Genomic DNA, 25,518 nt, shown 5'->3' with positions numbered 1-25,518 from the left:
GTTTTCTCATTTGATCATCTGTGTCCAACAGCTCTGTAAACAAATGTCTCCGAACGTGTGGCGCTGCTGCTGTTTGTGCTTATTAATAATACAGCCTCAGTGCCCTTGTAGTTCCGAAGGCCCTTAGCCAGTTGATGTTTTGAAAGCAAAGTGCTGTCACATGTTCGCCCTGCTTTCACTCTCACACTGATCAACAGTTTACACAAAGCTATTGACTGCTTTACAGAGAAACATTGCTTTGGCATTTCAGACATTTGAAGGTTTGGTGTGAAGGCCACTCGGATTACATGAGCCTGGAGTTGTCTTTGTACTTGTACTTGAGAAATGAATAAACTAAGGGACATAAGTGTTGTTTTGATTTTAACTAAAACACACCGCAGTCCTGCAGGACGTTGACTGCAGTGGCTACATATCAAACCCTGTTCCTGTGTGTCTTTCTCAGGGGATTCGTTCACTCAATTCCGGTTTTCAGAAGAAAAGAACTGGGAGATGGACTCATCTGCAGCCAGTCAGGTAAATCTATATTCTACCCAATCTGCAGCATTCTGCATCGTTTCTTTGTCTTTTCAAGTACGAATCCCTCAAAAAGGCATTACGTCTGGATTAAAAATGCACAACAGTTAAAAAAGCAGAAAGAGCAGAAATGTAGCATTGTTAGCTAGCTAACACCAGTTTGTCGTTGGGGCCACCACTTTAGGCCACAATGAAATATCTGAACTATCAGATAGATTGGCACCAAATTTTGTACAGAAATTCATGTTTCCCAGAGGATGAATCCTACTGACTATTGGGGCTGAAGGATTAATCGTTTTCAAATCGAAATCGCGATATGAAAGAATGCAATTAGCTAATCGTGAAGACCGCGATTAATCGAATGTGAATATTTAGTTGAATGTTTGGCATAACATTAGGTTTAACAATTTGTATTCTTCTTTTCATTATTATATTGACTGTTCTTTCACAAGATGCATGCTGGAATAATGTTACATATCACAGATTGTTTACAGAAATGTCCTATTTTTAGTGGATTTTTCCTTTTGTTTTGTATTACTTTATTTAACATGATGGTAGAAGGTGCAATATGTAGATGCTGCTATTGAACTGAGGCGTATCAGAAGTTTCAGTTTACAGGAAAGTACTGATATTTTTTATTGGAATTGTTTCTTATTATAATTTTAGCTTTTCTGATAAATGTTCAGTTTGACCGTTTAATGTTCCATGCCTATTAAAAGAAAAACACTTATTGCTGGCGATGCATATCTATGTTCTAGAGCCGTTTTGATGGTGTCTCGTGTTGTAATGCTCCATGACATGTTTTATCTGTTACACAGTGAATATTGAACTTTAGCTGAACTTTTTAGATTAGATGTTTCTGACGCTTTTTGCGACATTTATTTTCTGATGCTTTCGACCATTTATGTTTTGTTTTTTGTTTTGTTTTTTACGTTTTTTGACATTTTTCTCCCGAGGTTTGACATTTTGATGTTTTCTTTTTACTTTTTTTTGGCGCTTTTGAAGTAAAAAAAACAAAAACGATACAAAACATTTTTATAGGGGCCAGTTAAATTGACTTTGGGGCAAGTAAGACTAATTTTCACTGTGACAAGTGGAAAAAAAAACCTTAACATTGAACCCTGTCCCCGTACACAGAATAGATCCCCCCCCAATACTGAAATTGTAGTTTGACTTTTGAATTTTTACTCTGATGAAGATCCTGTGGGCTTCAAACGTGGCTGTAGATTTAAATTCTCAGTCAGTTTTCTCTAAATTGTGTGGATTACTTTAGTTTGAGACACATTGAATCTAAAAGCGGTGGCTGCTTTTACAGTTTGTTTCCTTGGATGCTCTCTAGATGTCTGGCGTGTTTGTGGACCTCCCAGCCCTCGCTCAGATCCTTCAACAATTGCCCCTCCATCAGAGACTCAACCTGGAGGCTGAGCTGCATCAGGTAGGCTGTTTGTCTTTATCTTTACTGTAAGAACTAAAATTAAAAACTGGTCTAACTAATTTGGGACTTTGGTTGCAGGTTTAAAATGGGGTTTTTTTTAGCGCTGGGCGATAATTCAATATGATGATTTTTCATCTTTCAATGGAATCATATCGTGATGAAATCATATATCGAGATATCGTGATCTACAATTACGTTGTCTAAATTGATAATAACAAGCACATACTAACTCAATTTTCTCAGAAAATCTGTTGTGAAACATTTTGAGGGAATATCATTTGAGAAATTGCAGCTTTCTTTTAACATCACACTATTTTCGTGTATCATGTAAACAGTCAGTATATAGCTGGACATTTTTCTCTGTCTATAATTTCCCTCGAAACACATTGTTGATGATTATTTATCTCAAATGTAATTGTAGAAAATATTTTGTGACGACACAAATTGTCAACCCTACAATATCGTCGCAATATCGATATCGATGTATTTGGTCAAGAATATTGTGATATCTGATTTTCTCTGTATCGCCCAGCCCTAATGTTGATAAACTCACTACATGCTCTGTGTTTTATTTATTTTTACACTAATCCTGTTTCAGGTCTCTACTCCAGTAGAGCTGCCCACTATGACCATCGCACCTAAACAGGAGGTGCCCAAAACAGCCACATTCACTCCTCTGTCTGCACCTTTAAAAGTCCTCGGCACCAACCAGAAAGTCCCCATGTCCTCAAACCCAGCTTCGGGCTCAGACTCGCAGGTTTCCTCGAGCACTGCAGAGCCGCCAGTGGATGAGGATGGTGATGAAGAGCTGGACCAGCTGCTCAGTTTACAGAAACCAGTCTCGGGCGTTTCAGGAAACCAGTCCGTCAGTGTCGCTGACGAGGAGAGTGCAGTTCCAGAGAAAGGTGAGTCTAATCAGCATGTGTTATTTGAGAACTCAAATATATTTAAGTTCGACATTTTGGGAAATTTGTTTATTCGTTTTTTTTGGGTTTTTTTGGGAGTGTTAGAAGAGAGGATTGATACCACTCATGTCTGTGCACTAAATATGAAGCTACAGCTAACAGCCACTTAGCTTAGCATAAAGACTGGACACAAGGGGAACCAGCTAGCCTGGCTCTGTACAAAGACAACCTACCAGCACCTCAAAATTCACTAATCAACACGTTATATTTTAAGTTGAGGTGACATTTATGACACATTTCTATGACATACTATGACTTTTTAGGCTTTTTATGACATACTATGACTATTTTTTTAAACTTTTTTATGACATAATATACAATGATTTAATAATATTGAGGAGGTGATGCATCGTGATATCGATTTGAATCGTTGACGGGATAATCGTAATCAAATGGTGACACCAGCGAAGATTCACACCCCTTCTATACTATGACTTTTTAGACATGTTTTATGGGATACTATGACATTTCTTGACATATTATACTCTGTCTTTTTATGACATACTGTACTATGACTTTCTTTCTCATTTTTTATGACATACCATGACTTTTTTTCTAATTTTTATGACATACTGTCTGACTTTTATGACTTTTATGACATACTACTATGACTTTTCTCTCATTTTTATGACATACTATACTTGACTTTTTTTTCCTCATTTTTATATATTATACTCTTACATTTTTATGACATAATATATTATGAGTTTTTGACATTTTATGACACACTACACTATGATTTTTTTCTCATTTTTACGACATACTATCTGACTTTTTTTTTACTTTTATATGACATACTATGACTTTTTTGATATATTTTGACATTTTTTTGGACACTGACTTATTTCGACGTACCATACAATTACTTTTTTTTCACTTTTTTCGACATACTATGACTTTTTATCAGTTTTTTCAACATATTATACTATGACTTTTTTCGACATACTATACTATGACTTTTTTTTTATGACATTTGTATGACATGAAATGTATTTTACTTTTTTTCGTCCAATGTTATTATGTCATTATGACAATCGTGAAATGTAATAAAGTCAGTAATTATTTACAGGTGCATGTGATGAATTAGTGGTTTGGACACTATAAAAAGTTGTGCGTAATAACAGCTGTTCTGGTTCTGTTGGAGAACATCACCAATGCAACACTCGGTGAAATTGCACTTGTAACCATTTGACTAGTCTTTAAATCATTGTCCACCTTCAGAAATTAAACTTTAGCATTAAAGGGTTTTAATCACAAAATATTGAGTATTACGTTCAAAACGTATGACATTGTTTTCCCACTGTGTTCTTTCAATCTGCAGCCTGTAAGGAAGCGAAGGAGGTGGTACCAGAGGTGATAGAAAAGAAGATGGAGACGAAAGACAAAGTCATTACAACTCCTAAGTCTGCCTCCGTCAAGCAGGAAATGACCGAGGAGGACCTGGAGAACTGGCTCGACAGCATGATCTCCTGACCATCAAGCACCAAGGAAAGGACTTGATTAAAGATAGAAGATGTATATTAAAAAAAAAACTGGACTTTGGTTTTGAATTCAACCTTGAAAACCCAATTAAAAAGTTGACATGCTGGACAGATGTTTGTTAAGGACTTGAAAGTTGGATTTCTATTTCACCTGGCCTCTGCTTTATACTCATTAAAAAGTGGCGGTCATATATGTTACAAGACAGTACATGTTTGTGAATGTGTCCAAATGTTCCTGCTGCACATGTTTCAGAGGAAGAATTCTCTGTTCCTCGTGAAAGAAAGGGGAGAGGAACTCAGCTGAAATAAAGGGACGGACAGATAGTGAAACGTTGCTTTATTGCGTCAATTACTTTATTCATTTCCTCCCTCTCATCAAAAGAAATGCGGTTTACCAAAGCTACTACATACATACAAATGGCCATACAATAGCAGTTAACAATTGTGTCATCAATAAATCTTGAAACCAGGTTTTCTTTGTTTGGCAGCTCTTCTACTGTGGAGAGAAGTGCAGGTGGGCAGGACACCACAGCTTAGAAACAAAACCAAACTAAGCAACATTTACACAAGGATCATCTAGATTTTATACAACAAATGTTTTCTCTTTTTATAATTTAAAAGCCACAAAACTAGCTTGAGCTAAATCTGCTTGTAAGTAATCCAGAGCTAGAGCACTGCTTGTGTCAGGAGGGACAAAAATGATAAATGTATTTTGCATAGTTTCTCAGAAGGCACATTGGCACTTGATAAACACCTAAAGTGAGTCGTCTCTAGTCCTGGAAGAACCATCATCTGTAATTTATTTCATCTGACAGATTTGAAAAGGCAGATAGTTCTCACTCATGTCATATGATGCCAACTGGATCAACAGTGATCAATACTAGCAGAACATCCATTCAGATGGTTTGGTAACCATTCAGTTGGTTTGGTAATAAGTGACACTAACATCCTGGCGTTAACCTAGAAATTGTGCATATTCAGACATTCAGTTGTCATGCTGTAACCCTTCACATGTATCAAATGTCTACACACAACAAATTGTGCAACAGGTTGGGGTTAAGCAAGTGAAAAGGCAATGTGAATCAGAATCAAAAGAAGAATTTGCATAAAAGAGGCGTCGTGGTAAGTGACTATTTTTCGGTAACAAGGAAGAGGGATGCACAAACCCGAAATGCCAAATGTCGTTCGTCTAAAAATCTCTTTCTTAAAATTATTTTTTTGTGTATCAGAATTCACACTGAATGATTTTTTTTTTCTCGACACCATGGCAGCAGAGAAACTCCAGCAAGTGTTTAGGTTCTGTTAACAGGGTGAAGTCAAGTTCAGTGTCTCTTTCAGATAGACGGAAAGTAGAGAGGCGTGTTTGGGGCACAACACAAGGCTGGCCCTCTCTTAACCCAACTGGTCCTCATATTGTTTACGGAAGCAGTCTCCAGTAGGGAAGAAGTCCCAGCATCTCTCCTGGTACATCTTCCACACATACGACTCCTGGAGGAGGAGGAGGGGGAGGGGGGGGGAACAGATCTGATATCAGTTTATGAAGATATAGATGGGCATATATATATATATATATATATATATATATATATATATATATATATATATATATATATATATATTTTTTTTTTTTTTTTTTTTAAATGTCATAGTATAGTATGTCATAAACATGGCTAAAAAGTCATAGTATGCCATAAAAATGAGAAAATAATCATAGTGTAGTACGTCACAAAAATGGCAAAAAAGTCATAGTATAGTATGTCAGAAAATTAGGGGAATAAAGTCATACTATAGTATGTCATGAAAATGGAAAAAAAAGTCATAAAAATGGAAATAAAGTAATTATGGTATGTCATAAAAAGTGATAAAAAAGTCATAACTTAGTATGTCGAAAAAAGTGATAAAAAAGTAATAAAGTCATAGTATAGTATGTTGAAAAAATTATAAAAGTCATAGTATAGTATGTTGAAAGAAGTGATTAAAAAAGTAATTGTATGGTATGTCGAAATAAGTCATAGTATAGTATGTTGAAAAAAGTCATAAAAAAGTCATAGTATGTTGAAAAAAGTCATAGTATAGTATGTCAAAAAAAGTCATAAAAAGTAATTATATAGCATGTAAAAAAAAAGTGATAAAAAAGTCATAGTATGTCATAAAAATGGCAAAAAAAAGTCAGTATGGTATGTTATTAAAATCGCAAAAAAAGTATCTATCGATAAATTGCAGGAATGTCTGTCTGTCTGTCTGTCTGTCTGTGTGTGTGTTATGCGCATATCTCTAGTATAGTATGTCGAAAAAAGTGATAAAAAAAGTAATAAAGTCATAGTATAGTATGTCAAAAAATGTGATAAAAAGTCATAGTATAGTATGTTGAAAAAAGTGATAAAAAGTCATAGTATAGTATGTCGAAAATAGTGATAAAAAGTCATAGTATAGTATGTTGAAAAAATGTGATAAAAAGTCATAGTATAGTATGTTGAAAAAAGTGATTAAAAAAGTAATGGTATGGTATGTTGAAATAAGTCATAGTATAGTATGTTGAAAAAAGTGATAAAAAAGTATAGTATAGTATCTATCTAAGATGGCGCCACAGACGGTCGACTCGGTGTGTCTGTGCGTGTTGTTTTGTTTTGTTTTGTGTTTTAACTTTGTTTTTTGCGATGGTACCCGGATCTCTTTCTATATTTATACTTATATTGTTTGTTCTGTTTAACCTGCTTGTTTAACTTATTTTAGAGAATGTGTGACGTGCACCTACAACACCAAAACAAATTCCTTGTATGTGTAAAAAACGTACTTGGCAATAAAGCTTTTCTGATTCTGATTCTGATTCTGATTCTATCTATAAATTGCAGGAACGTCTGTCTGTCTGTGTGTGTGTTATGCGCATATCTCTAGTATAGTATGTCGAAAAAAGTCATAGTATAGTATGTCGAAAAAAGTGATAAAAAAGACATAGTATAGTATGTTGAAAAAAGTGATTAAAAAAGTAATGGTATGGTATGTCGAAATAAGTCATAGTATAGTATGTCAAAAAAATGTCAAAAAACAGTCAGTATGGTATGTTATAGAAATGGTAAAAAAGTATGTCATAAAAAGTTCAAAAACATCATAGCATAGTATGTCATAAAAATGAGAAAAAAGTCATAGTATGTCATAAAAATAGCAAAAAAGTAATTGTGGTTTGTTATAAAAATATCAAAACGTCATAGTATAGCATGTCATAAAAATGAGAAAAAAACGAATAAATAATTTCAGAAAAAAGTATGTCAAAAAGTTTTTGTTAAAGGGTTACGATCAATATTTACTTCACAAAAGTAATTAGCAAAGACTGCTTCCATGCCGACCGTGATAGGGCTATGTGTCACAAATCCTACAGGGTTTAGGTTAATACATCAAAGTATCATTTGGATTAGGACCTAAACTGAATGATCTATAATGCCTAGTGCCTTTATTTTCTGCAGAAACACTAAAGACTTAATTGTGTTTACAACATCAAAGCTTTGTGACTTTAGAATTTTATTTTCAGTCTGCTAAATTTGTGACATAAAAACAGTGCACATCCAATAAAAAAAAAACTTGAATCTTAGGCGCATGACAATAACAAGTTAATATAAAAAAGGCAAAGTATACCCACGCTTTGCTTCTTCCTCCTGCTGAGCTCTACTTATGTAACATAACAAGTGGGTTGAAATGTTCCACAAGCAAAACCTACTGAAGTTTCTGTAACCTTCCTTTGCTGTTTTAAGATTGATCAGACGTATGATCTCACGGAAGAAAATGCTGTAGAGAAGTTACGTTTTCCAAACATAGGTTTGGAAACTCGTCACGTACCTGACCCGTGTGTTCAGTCTCGTCCTTGTTAATCAGGTACATTAGGAAGAACCTGCACACAGGTGGAACATGATTGGTGTGAAAAAATGTCCACATTGTAAATCAGAAATACATACTGATTTTGCTGCACTCACAGATAGTTAGCTAGGTTGTGCTCTTGTAAGGTGTGGGTTTCAAACCCGTGAGGCGTCCGGTCAAAGTAGTCATTCCCAATGCCACAGATGAAGCATTTGGTCTGAAAGAGGAATAGGAGGGGTTGTTTTCATTTTGATACAGGGATACAGACGGTCAACCTATACTTAATACTCTTATTCTCTACTGTATATAGGTTGATTTCACACCTGTAGGTTTGTTCATTTGGCCCGGAGAAATAAGACATGTTTGCCTTTTAGTTCTGGTTGATGTTCACACTGACTTTTTACAAAATAATTAAGAACTGGAAGCATAAAGTCTTAGACTGACAAGTAACTCATTGAGTTTTTTACTGTTATATTACAGGAAAAAATAGTTACTGTTGTTTCCCTCACTTTTAAAGAGGACCACGAACACAACACACTCCTTATACACACAGTTTCGCTCCTGGCTGCACCCGAGTCTTACCTCCATGTCCTCCTTCACCTGCTCCTGCTGGTCTCTCAGCTCACCAAAGGCATCAATGATCAAACCTGAAGGAGGGTGCAACAGTTGGTCATAGAACTAAGCATGACTTATAACACATTTTTAGTGCCATTTATGCTTTAGGATGATGAACACCAATAAATGGCATGACAAAGTAAAGATGGTGTACCCTGAATAATGGCCAGCAGGATGACAATGACAAAGAAGAAGAAAGTGATGTCAAACAGGATGCGGTAGAGCTCATAGGGGTCTCCAGCTGGGTCCTCCAACTCGTCTCCAATACCACCTCCAGCTCTCACACCCACGTACATGTGGAACAAATAGCACTGCCAAGAGAAAAACAGGAAAGTAACTTAGAGCTTTCATTTTTAAGATGAAAAGTAATAAGGTAGCTACATCTCAATGTGTGTCCTTAATTTCACAAAAAAGAAAAAAAACTATATACCGTTTTGAAAATTAATCCTGTACACAGCTCATTAACCACAACCTGCTTTCACACCAAGATGACAGCCAGCAGGCAAACATTTGAAATAAAAGCTTTGTCAAATCCAGACATTCAACTAAATAAATATATATAGTCAAAGGTAACCAGGCATACCGTCATCATATCGTCACACTTCATGTCAGGCTCGTCTTCATCCTCGCTCTTATTGTAGAACTTTCTGAAGAAGTTGAAGGCCACCACGGTGTAGAGATAGACGACCACGGCCAGCAGACCCACAGTCAGCACAAGCTAGGAGGAGAAAAAGTCAATTGAAATACAGAACTTGCATGCATTGGAACATCATTTCATTTGACCTTTAATTATTCCCAGGCACAATTTGAGCTGAGAGTTGAGATGGCACAAGCACCTTTTCTTGTTTAAATGTAGATTTTGAGAGTAATCTCTGTTGCTTTTGTCAGAGAACTGAATCAGCATCAGGGCAGTTTTCTTTAAAAGAGAAAGTTGAGCACAAAATAACTGCAAATTTTTTTAAGGCCTTTCATCAGTATTCAAAGACTTTGGAGACCTTCAGCAATTTAGTGAATCAAATTCACGGCATTACAGAACTTCTTCATGCCCCACCAGTGACCTGCAATGTACCCGTTTTAATATTTGCATGCTGCCAGTTGCATTTACTGTCAGAAAGAAAATAAAGATAATAGAAAATAATAAAACCTTGAGAGAATCTAAATGTTTCAACCCATATTTCAACCATTTATTCACTGGCCCTAACCCTTTTATTCAATTGTTTTAGCTAACTATTTTAACTGTTTATCCATTTCTTTTAAATGGACTGCATTCATATAGCGCCTTTCTCCCTTTCTAGACAAAGCGGTGTACAATTTTTCAACTCTCTCAGAGCTGCCATGCTGGCCTGCCCATCAGGAGCAACCTTGCCAATCTTGTGATTAAAGGATGACGTGCTCTATCTCCAAAGCCAGGCTTTTGACTGGCTATAAGTATTTCAATCATTTATCCATATCAATTTAGCTAATTATCTGAGCTGTTTAAGCATTACTTTTAGCGACCTATTTCAGTCATGCATAACCTTTAGCTAACTGTTCAGACTTCGCAGCTTACATACTTTCAAATCATAGTGAGAAGTAAATCAAAACCGATCTTATCTTTAATTTGTCTGATGAATAAAGAAAGAAACTAGATACAAGTTATCTATACCTCGAAACCTTTTTTTTTTTTCAATAACCCTGTTTGATAAAGTGTGAATAACTGAAAATAAGAAATTTCTGAAAAACAAAAGATTATTCTTGAGGAAGTTATGCCACTTATCCAACAGTCCTGTCGCCCTTTACTTTTATTCATTAATTTATTTCTCATGATGTTTATTTCTAGATATCCTGTGAGCTGGAGGACTGAGCATGTTTATCTTTTTTTTCCAAAAGATAATTTTTTGATTTGATTATCTTGGTGTTAAATATGAATCACGATGCTAGTTGTTTTGTCCCTATTATCTACCACAGACCACATGTACTGTACATGCAGAGTATTTGCAGAAACAAGTATCTCAATGTTAGATGAGGGCCTAAAATAACAGTATTTCGCCACATCCTTCTAAACTTGTAACAATTCAAAACCCCATAAACATTGTCTTAATTTTAGGCTTTGTAGTTATGAGTAGGAGCTCAGAAAAAGGAAAGTTATAAGAAAAAGCTGCTCTGTGACACTAGTATGGAGTGATTATTATTGAGCTTATTATCTGTACTCTGGCTTCCTCTGCTGGTTGAACTAAGTACCTGCTTGCCGTTGTGAGTGACAGAAGACAGGATAGTGCGAAGGGTCTTGAAGCCCATCGCGATGTCCAGCAGATGGGCAGCAAAGAAGAAGTTGTTGAAGTGTCCAAAAACGGACATGGTGGCGTACCAGATCAGATACAGAAAGTACTGCAGGAAAAAAAGACTATTCATTAGTGACAAATGATGGTTTAATAAAAAACATAACAAAACTTTTCATTGCACTGCATATTTGTATATCTGTCCTTTAGCATGTACAAAATGTTATAGTAGAGTTTGGCATATTGTGACTCATGAAGATTTTGCATTTCTTTAAAGGTCCCATGACATGGTGCTCTTTGGATGCTTTTATATAGGCCTTAGTGGTCCCCTAATACTGTATCTGAAGTCTCTTTTATATAGGCCTTAGTGGTCCCCTAATACTGTATCTGAAGTCTCTTTTATATAGGCCTTAGTGGTCCCCTAATACTGTATCTGAAGTCTCTTTTATATAGGCCTTAGTGGTCCCCTAATACTGTATCTGAAGTCTCTTTAATATAGGCCTTAGTGGTCCCCTAATACTGTATCTGAAGTCTCTTTTATATAGGCCTTAGTGGTCCCCTAATACTGTATATGAAGTCTCTTTCCTGAAATTCAGCCTTGGTGCAGAATTACAGCCACTAGAGCCAGTCCCACAATGAGCTTTCCTTAGGATGTGCCATTTCTGTGTCTGTAGCTTTAAATGCTATTGAGGAGGAGAGAGAGGGGGGCAAGGGCGAGAGTGGGGGTGTGGCCTTGACCAACTGCTACTTTGCTCATTTGAAAGCCATGATGTCTCTCTCTCATGGGTGGGCTAAATTCTCTGGGCGGGCAAAGCAGAGAAAGGGGAGGTAACCTTGCTCCTTATGAGCTCATAAGGAGGAGATTCCAGATCGGCCGTATGAGCTTTAATTTTCTCAAAGGCAGAGCAGGATACCCAAGGGCTCGGTTTACACCTATCACCATCTCTAGCCACTGGGGGACCATAGGCAAGCTGGGGGAACTCATATTAATGTTAAAAAACCTTATAAAGTGAAATCTTCATGCCATGGGACCTTTAAAACACTTTCTTGCATTACAGAATAACCTTAATAACCAAAACCATGATCACAATGTAAACATTTGTATAGCTCCTTTAACTTTTTTCACTTTATTTCTCCCACAGTGCTATGAATACAAAGTGCTTTCAGTACACATAAAATAAACTTACATTGTCAGTCAGAACCACGCCCATTTTCCAGATGTGGTACTTTGTATCAATGGAGCTTAGCCTGCCAACGAGAAAACAAAATGTTCAATCACAGTAATGGCATTGCTCTACTGGATTGTTTAAGCTTAGTGATTAACTTTGATATCTGAACCCATCCAACAGCATCAGTTTATAGGCACTTATGTCAGGTAATGCTCAAACTTTCAGGCCTGAGTGGCTGTTTTAGCTCAGTCGGTAGAGCAGGCGCACATATATAGAAATTTACTCCTCGACAAAGCGGCCGTGGGTTTGACTCCGACCTGTGGCCCTTTGCTGCATGTGATTCCCCCTCTGTCTCCCTTTTCATGGCTTAATCTGTCCTATGAAAATAAAGGCCTAAAAATGGCCAAAAGAATTATCTTGTCGTGCGCCTGAGTCAAGCCTTAATTTAAAAGCCATTTAAGTACAATTCTTAACAACCTCTTAAGAGAAAGAAACGTTTGTGTTTTTTCGGTGGTTGTAAATTGAGAAAATTTGTTTTAAATTGAGTGTAGTTCTCACCAGGAGAGCAGGGAAGCTTCCTTCTCTACAGTCTCCACTGTTGGGTCAAAGTCCAGAGCGCTCTTATCCAGACCTAAGAGCTCAGCGATGCGTTCAGCTCCATACAGGTCACCGTATTTGTTGATCACCTACACATTCAGAGGTAGGACAGCAGAGATCAGCTCGGTCCCTTGACATCTAACTGAGAAAGAAGTCTAAAGTCTGTTCTAAAGACGATGCAGCGACCCAGAATGTTCCAGGGTCTGCCCAGCAAAAACTTAATTTTACTACTATTTTACTACTTATCTAGAATGTATAACACATGCCAATATTACCCTGACGTAACATGTATACAACTACTGAAAACTGCATTACATCAACAATTTTCTAATATGGATTCTTGGAACAAATCTTGGTCTTGACATTAAAATGATCAACAAACCTTGATATGACTCACTAGACGTCCAGATTGACAGATACAATATTACTACATATCTAGTTATATCTTTTATTTTTGTGTCAGGTTGATCAGTTGTTACTAGTTTGTCAGTTTTGAGGGATCCTAAAAACACACTTTACAGTATTGTAACTTTGACCTGAAATTCTTCCAACACTCACCTTGCGCTTGATAAACTTGTCCCAGTAGTTGCTGGGGAAAGACCTGTTATAGAAAATACAGGTGAGACTCAGCAAACAAATAGTTTCATTAGAGCGATCTATTAGAAAAGCTTTAATAAAACACACACATATATATATATATATATATATACACACACACATATATATATATATATATATATATATACACACACACATATATATATATATATATATATATATACACATACATACATACATACATACATATACATACATACATATACACACACACACACACACACACACACACACACACACACACACACACACACGCTAAATGTGTCAGCCCACAAAATGTGTCAGCCGGGAATAATTATTGATTTATCTATCTTTCTTCTTTTTTTTGATGTGATTAAAATTATTATGGCAGCACAAGTTTGTTTGTTTAAAAATGAGAAAATCCAGGTGAAAACTGGTGCAGTTTATTGAAGCCCCTCATGCGTTAATAGAATAATTGTTTATTCTATAAAAGGTCGGAGAAAATAAGGAGAAATGCCCACACGCAATGTCGTGTGCTGAAGTTCTGGACATGTTTTTCTGCCCAAACAACAGTTAAAAAACCCCAAAAGTATTGAGTTTATAATAATATGAGATGGAGAAAAGCGGTAAACCCTCACGTTGGAGAAGCGGGAACCTACAAATGTTTGACATTTTTATTTGATGAATTACTTAAAACGATTAATCAAATAATACTCTGAACTTTCTCATGCTGATCACCAAGGTGGGAGACAGATAAACAAAAATTGATTTTTATGATACTGATGGATATTGGAACAAGCAGGATTAGGTGGTTATCGTCAGTTTACTAGAGAAAGTGGTATGTGTGTGTTGGTGAGGAAAAGATAAATCTTATTTTCATTACAAAAACAAGTTGTTAAATGAATCACAAATCATAAAGAGGATCCAGATTTCAGACTAATGTTAATGCCAGGTGTGAACGAGGCCAGTGTCCTACGGGGTGTTGATGACGAGGCGATCCCACTGGCCCTTGATGTCATCGTCAGACGGCTGTTCGGTGATGTAGAGACCGTCAAATTCAAGCTTCCTGGCAATCTCCTTCTCTCTCTTGAACACCACTAAGGGAACCTAGAGGCAAAATATTAACAATGGGTGACTAAAACTGTAACTTATACAATGGGATCATCTGCAAAGAAATTATTCTCAGCTCAGTGAAGTCTGTTGAAGCAGTAATAGTTTAATGAATATACCTACCTTCAGACAGTAGTACCCAACCAGACAGACGAGTGAGATGACAGTGTGAAATATAGCCAGGAAGCGCAGCGTTGGTAACATGTAGCCAGTGCTCTCCTGCAGGCTAAATTCATCCATGTCGAAGAGTGTGTCCACATCATCCTCGTCTTCCCCAGCCCAGGTGCTTTCCTCATCGACTTCTTCATCAGGTTCAGTGACCTAAAGAGCAAATAGTATATACCACATATACAGTACAATGAATAATCTGTCATTTGCTTTTTTCCCCACTACACATTTCTTACATTTGCGTATAGTTTTGGTTTCACTCTTTGTCCTTCAGTTTCCCTAAAATGATTGCTGAGAATGTTAATAGATCATTACATTGAAATCAAGGTGTAACGTTTTTTAATGATACCTCTGGACAAGGGATATGTTTAGTATTCCCCCAACACAGCATAGCAATGAATGAACAGAAAAAAAAAACTAGTGGCTAAATCAGACTGCTTAAGCTTCACATCGGCTCCAGCTGAACTTCTGAATGCATTTTTGTATGGAATGAGTATTGTTAAGAAGTTGGCACTGAATGTCTGGTCTTGTACAGCTAATTGTGTTAAAACAACATTAAGAGAAGTTTGGCTTCTTTTGTTGAATGAAAAAAAAAAAGGTTTTGATGAAACACAAGTTGGAGAAACAATCATAACTAAAAAAGAAAGACTAAATGTTTAGGCTATGCCGCTATATTTTGTATATATACTGATATTTTCATACTTTCTCTAAAATAACATAACTGAACTACATCACACAAATTTTGAATTGACATCAAACTGGTGAGCAAGGTTGATCAGTTTGGGGTGTGTGTGTGTGTGTGTGTGTGTGTGTGTGTGTGTGTGTGTGTGTGTGTGCATAAGAAATATCTCAATATTATGATATGGTCATCTGCCATATCATACATAAAAAGATATTGGAATATATCATATATATTTGATACGTCGCCCACCCCTTGCTATGTTTACTGTCATCTACAAGTTTTCATACGAATTTTCAATTTGAGTGGATTTGAGTTGAGTGCCAGAAATACATCAATCACAACAATCTTTTAATCATGTCATTTTGTTGCACTCTCTGCTTTTAAAATTGTTTAATAGCATATTTTATCTCAATGCATGCAACTCTTAACTCCTACTACTAAACAGTAGTGGAAGGACACGCACATTACATTGCAGTTTATTCATTTTATTTGTTTTCTGAAAATTCTGTTAAAAATTGCACTAAATATGGATGGAAACTTGACTTGAGCTACCTTGTAGAAGAGAAGAATGAAGTTGATGGCAAAACACACAAACAGAGCCAGGAAACGCAGGGTGTAGAAGTTACGAGCCAGGTAGTTCTGTAGGGAAAAGGTTTAATTAGACTGCTTTGTTATTTCCTATCTGCATTCTGGAAATAATTTATAGAAAAAGGAACGAGCGCTGAACCAAACAATATTGAAGAAAAATACATTATAAAACTATTTAAAAGAAAGCATAAATAGTGTGAGAGCTTACCACAATCTTGGTCATTAAGACGTCCAGACCAGCAACGATACTCAACATTAAGGCGGGTGTCGCCCCTTTAGGCTGACTCGATCTGGTCTTGGGCTTCTCCTCCGCCACTGGCTCCTTGGCCTCCTCTTTTGGCTTGTCCTCCTTCTCCTGGTTCTCTGTGCTGTATTCAAAACAGTTCGTTTTATTTTGTATGATGATAATACATTTTCCTCTCACTTAATTTTACTCACTCTGCTTTCTCTGGTTCGTTCTTGGGGGTTACAACAGGCTTGGCAGCAGCTTTCTGCAAGAGAAGTAATACATGGGCTGAGAGACTGAATGGAAGTGATAATGGTAAGCAGGTATCTACAGGGTTTAAAATCATTAATTCAATTGTGACTGCAAACCTTTTGATCAGTTGTGGACGTCTCTGCACTCAACTCGGAAACATCACCCAGGCCAAGCTCAATATGTTTTCCTCCTTCCCTCTTGGGATTGGACAGCATCTCCAACATTGCGTCCACCTCTGCCAGGTCGCCTGCTGGTGATATGGCATCATCTGAACTTCCTGTTGACTCTATGGCCTCCACTTTCTCTCCTTCGATCACATCTCCGTGGATACCGAACTGGGTTGGGTCAGGCATGTTTCCGAGGATGTCCGTCACCTTTATGTTCTTGGCTCCCTCAACCAGGCCACCACCAAACATGGAGGACCAGATGACGTGGAAGAACCCAAAGATGAGGCCATAGATTCCCTTGAAGAAGCCGGTGAAAAGCATCCAGAAGAAGGAGAAAAAGCTGGTGATAATCTCCTTGATGCTCAGCTTTTTGATTTTCTTGAACTGCTTGCGCACATTTTTAACCGTAAAGATTTGGCGGACATGGCCAATCTTCTTCTTGACTGAGCGGCATGCGGTGGTGAAGGCTGAGGCCGACTCCAGGGTGCCCTCTTCCTCTCCAGCCACCTCGTCCATGACACCGTGTGCTTCTTCCTCTTCCTCCTCCTCAGGTTGTTCACCCACATCTGGCTCAGAGATCTGTGAGGCTAGCTGCATCTCAAAAATTGTGTCCTCGCAGAAATTCACAAACATCTCCATCTTCTCGCTCTCTGTGCCCTCGTTGACCACATCAAAGATGAACTGACGCTTGGACTCTTTCACCTGCGGCTTCTCCCACTGCTCACGGCTTGACTCGCTGATCTCAAAGTACACCCTCTCAATGCGCTTTGCGCTGCCCATGATTTCGATACGACCCAGATAAGGCTCGAAGTAGCTAAGTACACTCTCTGCCAGGTCTAAAAAGGTGGCGAGTCTGGAGTCATGTGGCATGTGTTCAGACAGGTTGGTCAACAGCACTGCTATGTTGAAGCCAATATCTTTAGCCGGCTCGTGGAACCGCTCCACAAACTCTTTGTAACTGAACATGTCATTCTCATCGGCCTCTGCACATGAGAGCAGGAATTCAATCTCAGACTGGCTGTACTGCATCTGGCTCTCCATTGACTTCTGGAACTCCTTCTTTGAAATAATGCCTTTACACTCAGGGTCACACTCTCTGAAGCTGTCAGAGGACGTCAGGTCCTTTAGTTTAAGGAAAATATCGAAGAACTTAAGGATCACCTCCACATTGTTAGAAGACTCCACCAGAGTGTCAACCATCTGCTTTCCAATTGTTCCGTTCACCACATTACCTAATCATACACAAAGATGATGCATTATATACTATAGGACTTGTACAGAAAGACATTACAAATATTTTGAGATGTCAACAGATTTCTTTGACAGTGAATAACAGCTTTAGACTCTTACCCTCTAGCAGAGACAACAACATGACAACCATGTCCTTCTGTAAATCCATCAGCTCCTTCAACAGCTCAATCTGACTGGCATCCTACAAGAAGATTAAAGTATTTTTGTTAAAGCTTTGATCTGGAAGAGTTTTCCCAAAGCAAGAACAAAAAGTTGTTTAGACTCTGTATGTTCACCTATTAGCCTCTCAGCAATGTACAAGTAGAAGAACTCTTATTGTACCTGAGACAGCTTCATTTGCATGTTGGCAAATACATGCAAGAAGCCCACAACTGCATCCCACAGTCTGCTGTGAGCTAAACTCTGCTGGTTCCCAATACACGGGCCCTGTAGAAAAGAGATTGGGGGGGGAACCCATCATTAAATATAAACCCAAGAAACCCATCATTAAATATTTGATGAAAGTAATTCCAGGATTTAACAGTGTTGTCTGAGGGATCATTTTGTTACCTGAATATATTCAGTCAGTGAGTTGAATATCTGCTTGGCAACATGTAATGCTTTAGAGAAGTTGAATTTCCCAGTCTCATCAATGACATCTTTGCCAGAGTAGTACCAGTAGAAGTCACTGATAGACTCCTAGAGAGCAGAATGACATTGGTAGACAATGATAATGGTGGTGCATGTAATAGTAAAAGGTGAAAGGTAATAGGGTGTAGATTTTGTGGCTTTATATTTGTGTTTTACACACCTGAAGACGGAGCAGATAGTCCACAGTGCTGATAATGATGTTGACTGTGGTTGTGTTTCCAGTTTGAGTTCTCAGAAAGTTTTGAAAATCTGATGAAAGAAAGAAAGAAATATTTTCTTATCCCTGTCCTTTCCACTGTGTCCTCGTGGTGCAGTGCGGAAACAAGTTATAAAAACAAAACATTGCTCCATTTTTCTATAAAAATTCATGACTTTAAAATACACAAAAGTGCAACCTCACCTCCATTGTGCCCCTCGCACAGAAGTTGCAAAAACCGGAACAGATCTTTAGTAAACTCATCATTCTGTAGCACCTTGGAACCTTAGAAGAAAATGCAACTGTGACCCTACACAAAGTAACTTAAGTATTTATTCATCCAACATTAGAAGGTCTAATAATGTGTAAAAAAAAAAAAAAACAACCCTTAGAAGCAACTTAATGAGGCAAGCAGGACAGGTTTCATGTTTGAAACATGTTTGAAGTCCAGTGCCTTTAGATTGCAGGTTCAAAACTGAATCCAAAGTGCATTTTGTAAAGATGCTCTTACATTAAAACAACAGTGAAACACTAGGACATTTCCATAAGCTGGAGGAAGCCTCAACACTTTCACATGTAGGCTGGGATTAGGCATGATGAAGCACTTTAAAAAAAATCAACCAGATAACCCAGTTAACAGAGTTAAACAAAATGAGCACAAATACATTTCTGTGAGCATATAAAACCATGTGAAAGTTAGACATATGTATGTAAACCAGCTTTGTGAAATAGGCTCAAATCCAATCCAATCCAAAGCAAGACAAAGCTTTGCTTAGGCTGTGGAAGAGTCCACAAACTTTCAGTCAAACCCTTAAGAGGCGGCACTGGTAGCCTTAGAACAACAGATTTGAGCATCAGTAATAGGATTTGCATTAGTAAATGTTAACATGAAGGGAATGGGAACAAATAACACACAAAAGGACAGGCAATGGATTCTTGAAAATCCAATTTCTGTGTACACTCTGCATGCACAGTTTGTCCCTACAGACATCTGGGGGAGGGAGAGGCTGGGTAACACTAAAGCAGTGATTATGGACCACAAATATGGAGGAGACATTCAGGATGGAAGCATAGCCATATCAGGATTATCTAAATTTGCTATTTACCCTGCTGAGTGTGGACTGCCATCGATGTTTTTTTATTTAAATGACAGGAAGGAGAAAAACAATACACGAAGACATAAGCAAAAAGAGAGGACATTGAGTTACAATACGAAGAATTATGAATAGATTGGGTACGAGTGAAAAACAAAGTCATGCAGTTACAAATAATTTTAGACGAGGGGAAATCATAGGCCTGGGTTGTGTCTATGTTGTATCCAACTAGATGAGTACCAAATAAGAAAAAAATTTGTCACGGTGAAAGTTTCATAAGTCACAGAGTAAATACACCCATGCTAAAGTTGACTAAAAAGAGGAATAAAAAATCATCTTTTGGAAATTGATCTTAATGCCTTAATTAAAAAAATGAGGAAAAATCCAACCTTTAAGGACACCAATTTTCTTTGGTTTTATTTCAGTTAGCCTAATAGCTGGTTTGATTTGCACTGAGAGATGATCTTATAGAAAGTACCCCATGCCAATCTCTAGGTATGGTGAAGGGTATGTGATGATGTGGGGCTATTTTAATTCCAAAGGCCAAGGGAACTCTATCAGGATGCATAGTATCCTGGAACCATGAAATGGATTATTACTTATGCTTAGCACTGTAAGTAGTAACAGTGAATTGTTAAACACAGAACTCTGGACTGGAAATGTTTAGCAGAGGACTGAATGATGAAAAGACAAACATAGTTTGATGTGAAAAGCGTCAAGTGAGGAGTGTTTGTGTTGAAAGTTGGAGAGAAATTCGTTTTAATGCTGGACCATGTCCTCTAAGACAAGTTTTGCACTGTTAACAGCCACTCACAGACCTCTGCTCTGAAATAACAGGATACATTCATACCTTAATATCATCACAAAGGTTAACAGAAATTGGGGTTATACTCACACCTAGTCCCATCCTACATATTACACAATCCCATAATATATTTAAAACTCACGCCTGCTCGTTTTACTACAAAAGACGAAGTAAAAGATAACCCACTGACGACTTCAGTGACTGCAAGACTGTAGCACAAACTGCAAACTATTTGTATTTATCAAAATTCACATTGATAGCAATGTGATTTTGATTGTACGAGAGCCATACACAAACGACTAATTAGGAACTAGCATTTATTAACAGCTCTGACACTGAGGTTATACTGTTGCATGGTTCAGCATTAGTTTAGTGAAGGGAAAATTATAGGATTTTTGTTGTTTTGTAATCAAGAGTAAAATAAGGTGCTTTAACAACAGGTATCTACTGAACTTCAAGAGAAAATTGTGTCAGGAATGTGATGCTTAGAACACTAGGGAAAAGAGGTTGAATCCAACTGCCCATCTAATAAGACATCTCTTAACTTACTTGAACCCTCCTCTGTCACCATGCCAAGTCCTTCTGCTTTGTTCTGCCTCTCAAATGCATTCAAGTCCAAGACACTAGGGAAAGAAAACTCAAAAGTAAAACAGAAGCACTTGATGTCGGCACAGAAGTTCTTTTTTACAGTACAGCTAATATAACGGTACCTGCAAGACTGCATCAGTCCTGAGAGACTCTTGAAAAAGCCTGCATCTCTTTTCTCTTTCAGGTAATCAAGCATTTTCTGGAATAGGAGATGAAATGCATTAAATATCCTACTGTCAAAAACAAGTGCTCCTGCAGTGTCGTCTCTGAATATATTAGGTGTATATATGTTGATAGAAGGACGGAAGAATAAGAATGATACAGTTAATAGGACATATAGATGAATGTAGTTGGATATCTGAGCTGAATAATCTGACCTGCTGAACTTGCACATTGCCTCCATTTAATATGGAGATTCCCAGTTTGAGGGTGCAGGACACCATGGGGCCCAGACGACCTGATGAAAAAGGAGTAGCGTAGGATAAAAGCTGCAAGTCAACAACATGGAGGACAGAAGCAGGTTTGTTGTTTTTAGATTAAAGGTTGGCCTTTTTGGGTTGTTGTTTTGCATTAAAATGGCCTTATAAGTAGTCATTGTTTCAAATGCATTTGGAACTCATATGGAAACAAAACTTCCTGAGTGAACCTCAGAAAAATTAAACTCTTTTGGGTGGCAGTTGTTTAAGGCAGGGTGATCCACCAAATCTTACCAGCAGGATGCAATTCTGATATATTTACTATACTTAAAATGTAATAAATCACTTACAACTTATTAAAATAAGAAAAGAATAAAATGTCTGTTGACCCAAGGAGAGCCTCCATGTCAGTGGATTACACAAGTGGTTGAACTGTCAAATAAAAGGCCAATGAAAACGCTTGTATAACAGCAGAAAGGTTACAGAATAATTTCTTTTAAACTGCCTGCAAATTGTTGAGCTGCAAAAACGTTTAGCTCATCATCACCTTTACTGGAGCCGATCATCTGCAGCACCATCTCTGCGGCCCCACGGGCGTGCAGCCTCGCCTGCTGATACAGGATCTTCTGCTTTTCCATCTCTTTTTCCTGAGGAACAACAAACACAAGTAAACATTTTATTGTGAATTCTTTGCAGGTAACAGACATAAAAAGGTTTGGTAAACAGTAAGATAGTAGAGACAATAAAAGGACAATTTTTAAATGACAGAACCATTGTTAAGAGGATCTCTGCCTTGATGAGAGCATACCTCAAAAGTCTTTTCTTTCCCTTCCTCCTCTTCTTCCTCCTCATCCTCTGCACAGCTCTGAAGACACAAAGGTCAACATCCAGAGCTCATCTTTTAGGTTATTAACTCAAGTCTTACCAGATTTATTTATACATAAAAATATCTACCTTTGCCATCATGTCTGCATACGCAATATACAAAGGATCTTCTTCCAAGTGACTGAAACGGAAGGAAGTCAAGTCAAAAGTTATCAGTATCAAAACTAGTATCATATATTTTAATTCCCATGTTATACTACATGATACAACTAATTACTAAAATTATTTATTGACAATAAAAAGCTAAAAAAAGGCATAATTTAATAAACCAAAAATGTTTTCTCTACTAACTTTGCCTGCCATAAAGAAACGTGGGATAAAATCTGAAATCATTTCAAATCTCTCACCTTCTCTCTGTCAGAGCGTTGTGGCTGAAGTGGAGGATAAGTTGGTGGAGAGGGTCTGGCTGGATCTCAGCCACCTCCTCTTCCTCCTCCTCCACAATTTTCATTGGGGTTTTCTGCAGGAGTCCACAGGTGTGAACAGTTAGCGCTGCCCAAGTCTGTCTGATCACTAATCATCCTTCTCTTTTTTATATTTTCACAAACCTACTGACAATTGTACACATTTGTCAAAACACTGAGATGAGTCAGTAACATTGAACTAGCACTGGCATGCAGATGAGTTTTTGTCATGTCCTGGTTATCTGTGGAAAGGACAGGGTGAGGAAGTTAAGAGTGGAATGATGAACAGCATTGGAACCAGTTTTCAAATACATGCATGTTACAGCAACAGATGCAAGCAGTAAGCCATTTAGTGATATGACTTTGCATATGAAGAATGACCCTGACAGTACAGGAGCCTGACAAAGAGCGAATCACAACTACACAAATCTCCACGAGTTTAAACTAATCTGACAGATTTATAGAATAAAACTGACAATAAAAATAATCTTCCCAAACAAGAAGCAACTGTATCTAAGGCTGAACTTTAATCTTATTCAATGGCACAGTTTTAGTGTCTTGATGAATTTGCTGCACATCTGCGTACAAAGCTCTAATATGAAATGTGATCTTCACATGACTACGCGAGCATGCCACTGACGTCACGGTCACAGAATGTACTGTAACGTTACCTTTACACGCACACTACAGACTTACAGAGTACAGCGAACAGACAACTGATGGGTTGGATCCAGATCTGACAGCCAAACAGCTAGTGACTACTAATGAAAGGCCCTCCTTACCACTGCTGTCAGAAAGGCATAGCCTGCTTTTTTAGAGCTGTGAGCGCCGGAGCTGGCCCTGTGTCTCCTGAGTTGGTCATGCAGCCTCTGACCCCTGACGGATCTCTGTTTGAAGGATTTTGCACGCCTAGAGCGGGGGCCGCCCCTGGGTGCTTTGGGCGAGGTCCCCACCCGGGCGCGCTCCCAAGGCTCAATGGGCGCGGACCTAAAGAAGCATTCGGCAGACAGGACTGGCAGAGGGGTGCCAACGCAGGGCACGCGGGGCAAGGGCAAGGCGAGCCCAGTACTTACTGCCAGATCCTGAACTAGCTTCTCCTCAAAGGAGTACTCCTCTGCCTCTATCCAAAGTCTCTGATAGGCCGGGATGAAGAAGTTGATAGCGCGATGCCTGGGAAGGGGGGAGGTGGAGAGGAATGGAGGGGAGTGGGGAGGGAGGTACAGTGGCATTAGGGTGGGTTCTGGTGAGTTTTTGGAGGAGACAGGAAGGAGAGATGTAGGGAGAGGAAGGGGTTACAGGAAGTGCATTTCAGGCAGGGTGGTGATTGGTCAATGTGGGACCCACTGGCTCTTCTGACTGGTCACATTTGATCTCTAAAATAATGGTAGTTACTTCCATCAGGTTGTAAAATTCAGTAGAGGAGCATGCACACTTTAGGGGAGATATGCAGTTTTCCAACAAATTGGTGCATTTCTTGCGGTTATTAGAGTAGATCACATAATTTCCTTAACATAGATGCACAGATGTGTTGTAAAACTGCACAACCTTTGGAAAAATGTCATATGAAAAACAAATCTTTAAATCATCATAAGAGCAGAAAGCAAAATAACATGAAACAACTTTTATACTGTATATTACTGTAACCAAGCAAACTTTTGTAAACCTGATAGCCAACTAATGAAAGTCAAAATTGTATTCAATAGATTTCTTTCTTTCTGTCTTTCTTCTTCTCTCCTTTCTTCATTCCTTCCTTCAGGGTACACCTGAAATGAGACAAGGCCTGCAGCTCACAGTGTGTTTCCACTTTCCAAATAAGTTTGTTTCAGTCAATTCTTAGGCTCATTCTAGCTGACCAATCAGAATCAACAGTGAAGAAACAATTGGTTGCTAGGCAGATATCGGTCCACAGCCTGGTGGATGAAGGGGGGGTTGAACAGATGAAGCATTCGCCCTGTGGTTTCACTTTACCGTCAGCAGGGAGAACAGGCGGTCAAAGCTGGAGGCTTTGAATGCCCTTTCCAGCCAAACCTCCCGATAGCCATTCAGGAAGTAATTATTATTTTTGTATCTGAGGGAGGATGAGGTAGTGTTATGCAAGAAAACAACACAGAGGAGAGAATGTCGTTAGGGAGGTGATGAGGGGTTTACGTGGGCACACAATCAAGAAAAGAATGCCCCACCCACCTTCTATGACTACTTGGTGATTGCTTGTTATGTACGGTTAGATTGAGACAGAGCAATGTTTTTTTTTTTTTTTTAAATAGTTCATGTCAATTTTTAATTATTGACATTGTAAATCAGTTCCACAACGGTGTAAAAGAGAATCACCTGGGTAGATTGTAGAGTGGAGCCATGCGGAAACAAGCCACCACAGCACGCTTACGCTGTTTGGACAGCAGCTTATGCATCACACACTTCTTATTTCTCAGAGGCAGCTCCACCTGAGGGACAAAGAAATAACTGTGGTGAAACGCCAAGTGGGAAATGTAGTGACAACAGAGATGATATGTGCCTGGTACTGTATTATGTGCCTGGTACTTTATTATGTGGTGTTATTGCTGCATCCATTATCAATTCATCCATTACTTTTTCAAG

At 38.1% G+C, this 25,518-nt stretch overlaps 2 protein-coding genes across 2 annotated transcripts in view; one reads left to right on the top strand and one right to left on the bottom strand.

Annotated features, from left to right (window-relative positions):
- Positions 1-4,602, top strand: part of aven (apoptosis, caspase activation inhibitor) — a 40,365-nt gene extending 35,763 nt beyond the window's left edge. Inside the window, exons 3-6 of the mRNA XM_078274490.1 lie at positions 443-513; positions 1,853-1,948; positions 2,547-2,853; positions 4,235-4,602. Coding sequence (XP_078130616.1) covers positions 443-513; positions 1,853-1,948; positions 2,547-2,853; positions 4,235-4,386 — 626 coding nt within the window. The 3' untranslated portion in view covers positions 4,387-4,602. The remainder of the gene's footprint in view (positions 1-442; positions 514-1,852; positions 1,949-2,546; positions 2,854-4,234) is intronic.
- Positions 4,603-5,497: 895 nt separating this feature from the next.
- The window catches only part of ryr3 (ryanodine receptor 3), a 128,455-nt gene continuing 108,434 nt past the window's right edge, over positions 5,498-25,518 (bottom strand). Inside the window, exons 77-107 of the mRNA XM_078275395.1 lie at positions 25,252-25,364; positions 23,997-24,093; positions 22,867-22,979; positions 22,589-22,640; positions 22,443-22,499; positions 22,182-22,281; positions 21,596-21,675; positions 21,341-21,417; positions 21,180-21,253; positions 19,838-19,852; positions 18,936-19,016; positions 18,696-18,784; positions 18,455-18,583; positions 18,227-18,331; positions 18,005-18,086; positions 16,604-17,886; positions 16,448-16,500; positions 16,218-16,377; positions 15,974-16,060; positions 14,695-14,892; positions 14,438-14,568; positions 13,441-13,483; positions 12,844-12,971; positions 12,304-12,364; positions 11,079-11,225; positions 9,442-9,576; positions 9,013-9,169; positions 8,826-8,890; positions 8,360-8,460; positions 8,226-8,277; positions 5,498-5,882 (exon numbers count right to left, since the gene is read on the bottom strand). Coding sequence (XP_078131521.1) covers positions 5,787-5,882; positions 8,226-8,277; positions 8,360-8,460; positions 8,826-8,890; positions 9,013-9,169; positions 9,442-9,576; positions 11,079-11,225; positions 12,304-12,364; positions 12,844-12,971; positions 13,441-13,483; positions 14,438-14,568; positions 14,695-14,892; positions 15,974-16,060; positions 16,218-16,377; positions 16,448-16,500; positions 16,604-17,886; positions 18,005-18,086; positions 18,227-18,331; positions 18,455-18,583; positions 18,696-18,784; positions 18,936-19,016; positions 19,838-19,852; positions 21,180-21,253; positions 21,341-21,417; positions 21,596-21,675; positions 22,182-22,281; positions 22,443-22,499; positions 22,589-22,640; positions 22,867-22,979; positions 23,997-24,093; positions 25,252-25,364 — 4,161 coding nt within the window. The 3' untranslated portion in view covers positions 5,498-5,786. The remainder of the gene's footprint in view (positions 5,883-8,225; positions 8,278-8,359; positions 8,461-8,825; positions 8,891-9,012; positions 9,170-9,441; positions 9,577-11,078; positions 11,226-12,303; positions 12,365-12,843; positions 12,972-13,440; positions 13,484-14,437; positions 14,569-14,694; positions 14,893-15,973; positions 16,061-16,217; positions 16,378-16,447; positions 16,501-16,603; positions 17,887-18,004; positions 18,087-18,226; positions 18,332-18,454; positions 18,584-18,695; positions 18,785-18,935; positions 19,017-19,837; positions 19,853-21,179; positions 21,254-21,340; positions 21,418-21,595; positions 21,676-22,181; positions 22,282-22,442; positions 22,500-22,588; positions 22,641-22,866; positions 22,980-23,996; positions 24,094-25,251; positions 25,365-25,518) is intronic.

The sequence above is a fragment of the Sander vitreus genome, chromosome 18 (genome assembly GCF_031162955.1).
Source record: "Sander vitreus isolate 19-12246 chromosome 18, sanVit1, whole genome shotgun sequence".
Lineage (NCBI taxonomy): Eukaryota > Metazoa > Chordata > Actinopteri > Perciformes > Percidae > Sander > Sander vitreus.
The sequence above is the reverse complement of the archived record's forward strand: the minus strand, read 5'-3'. Positions and strand labels throughout refer to the sequence as shown.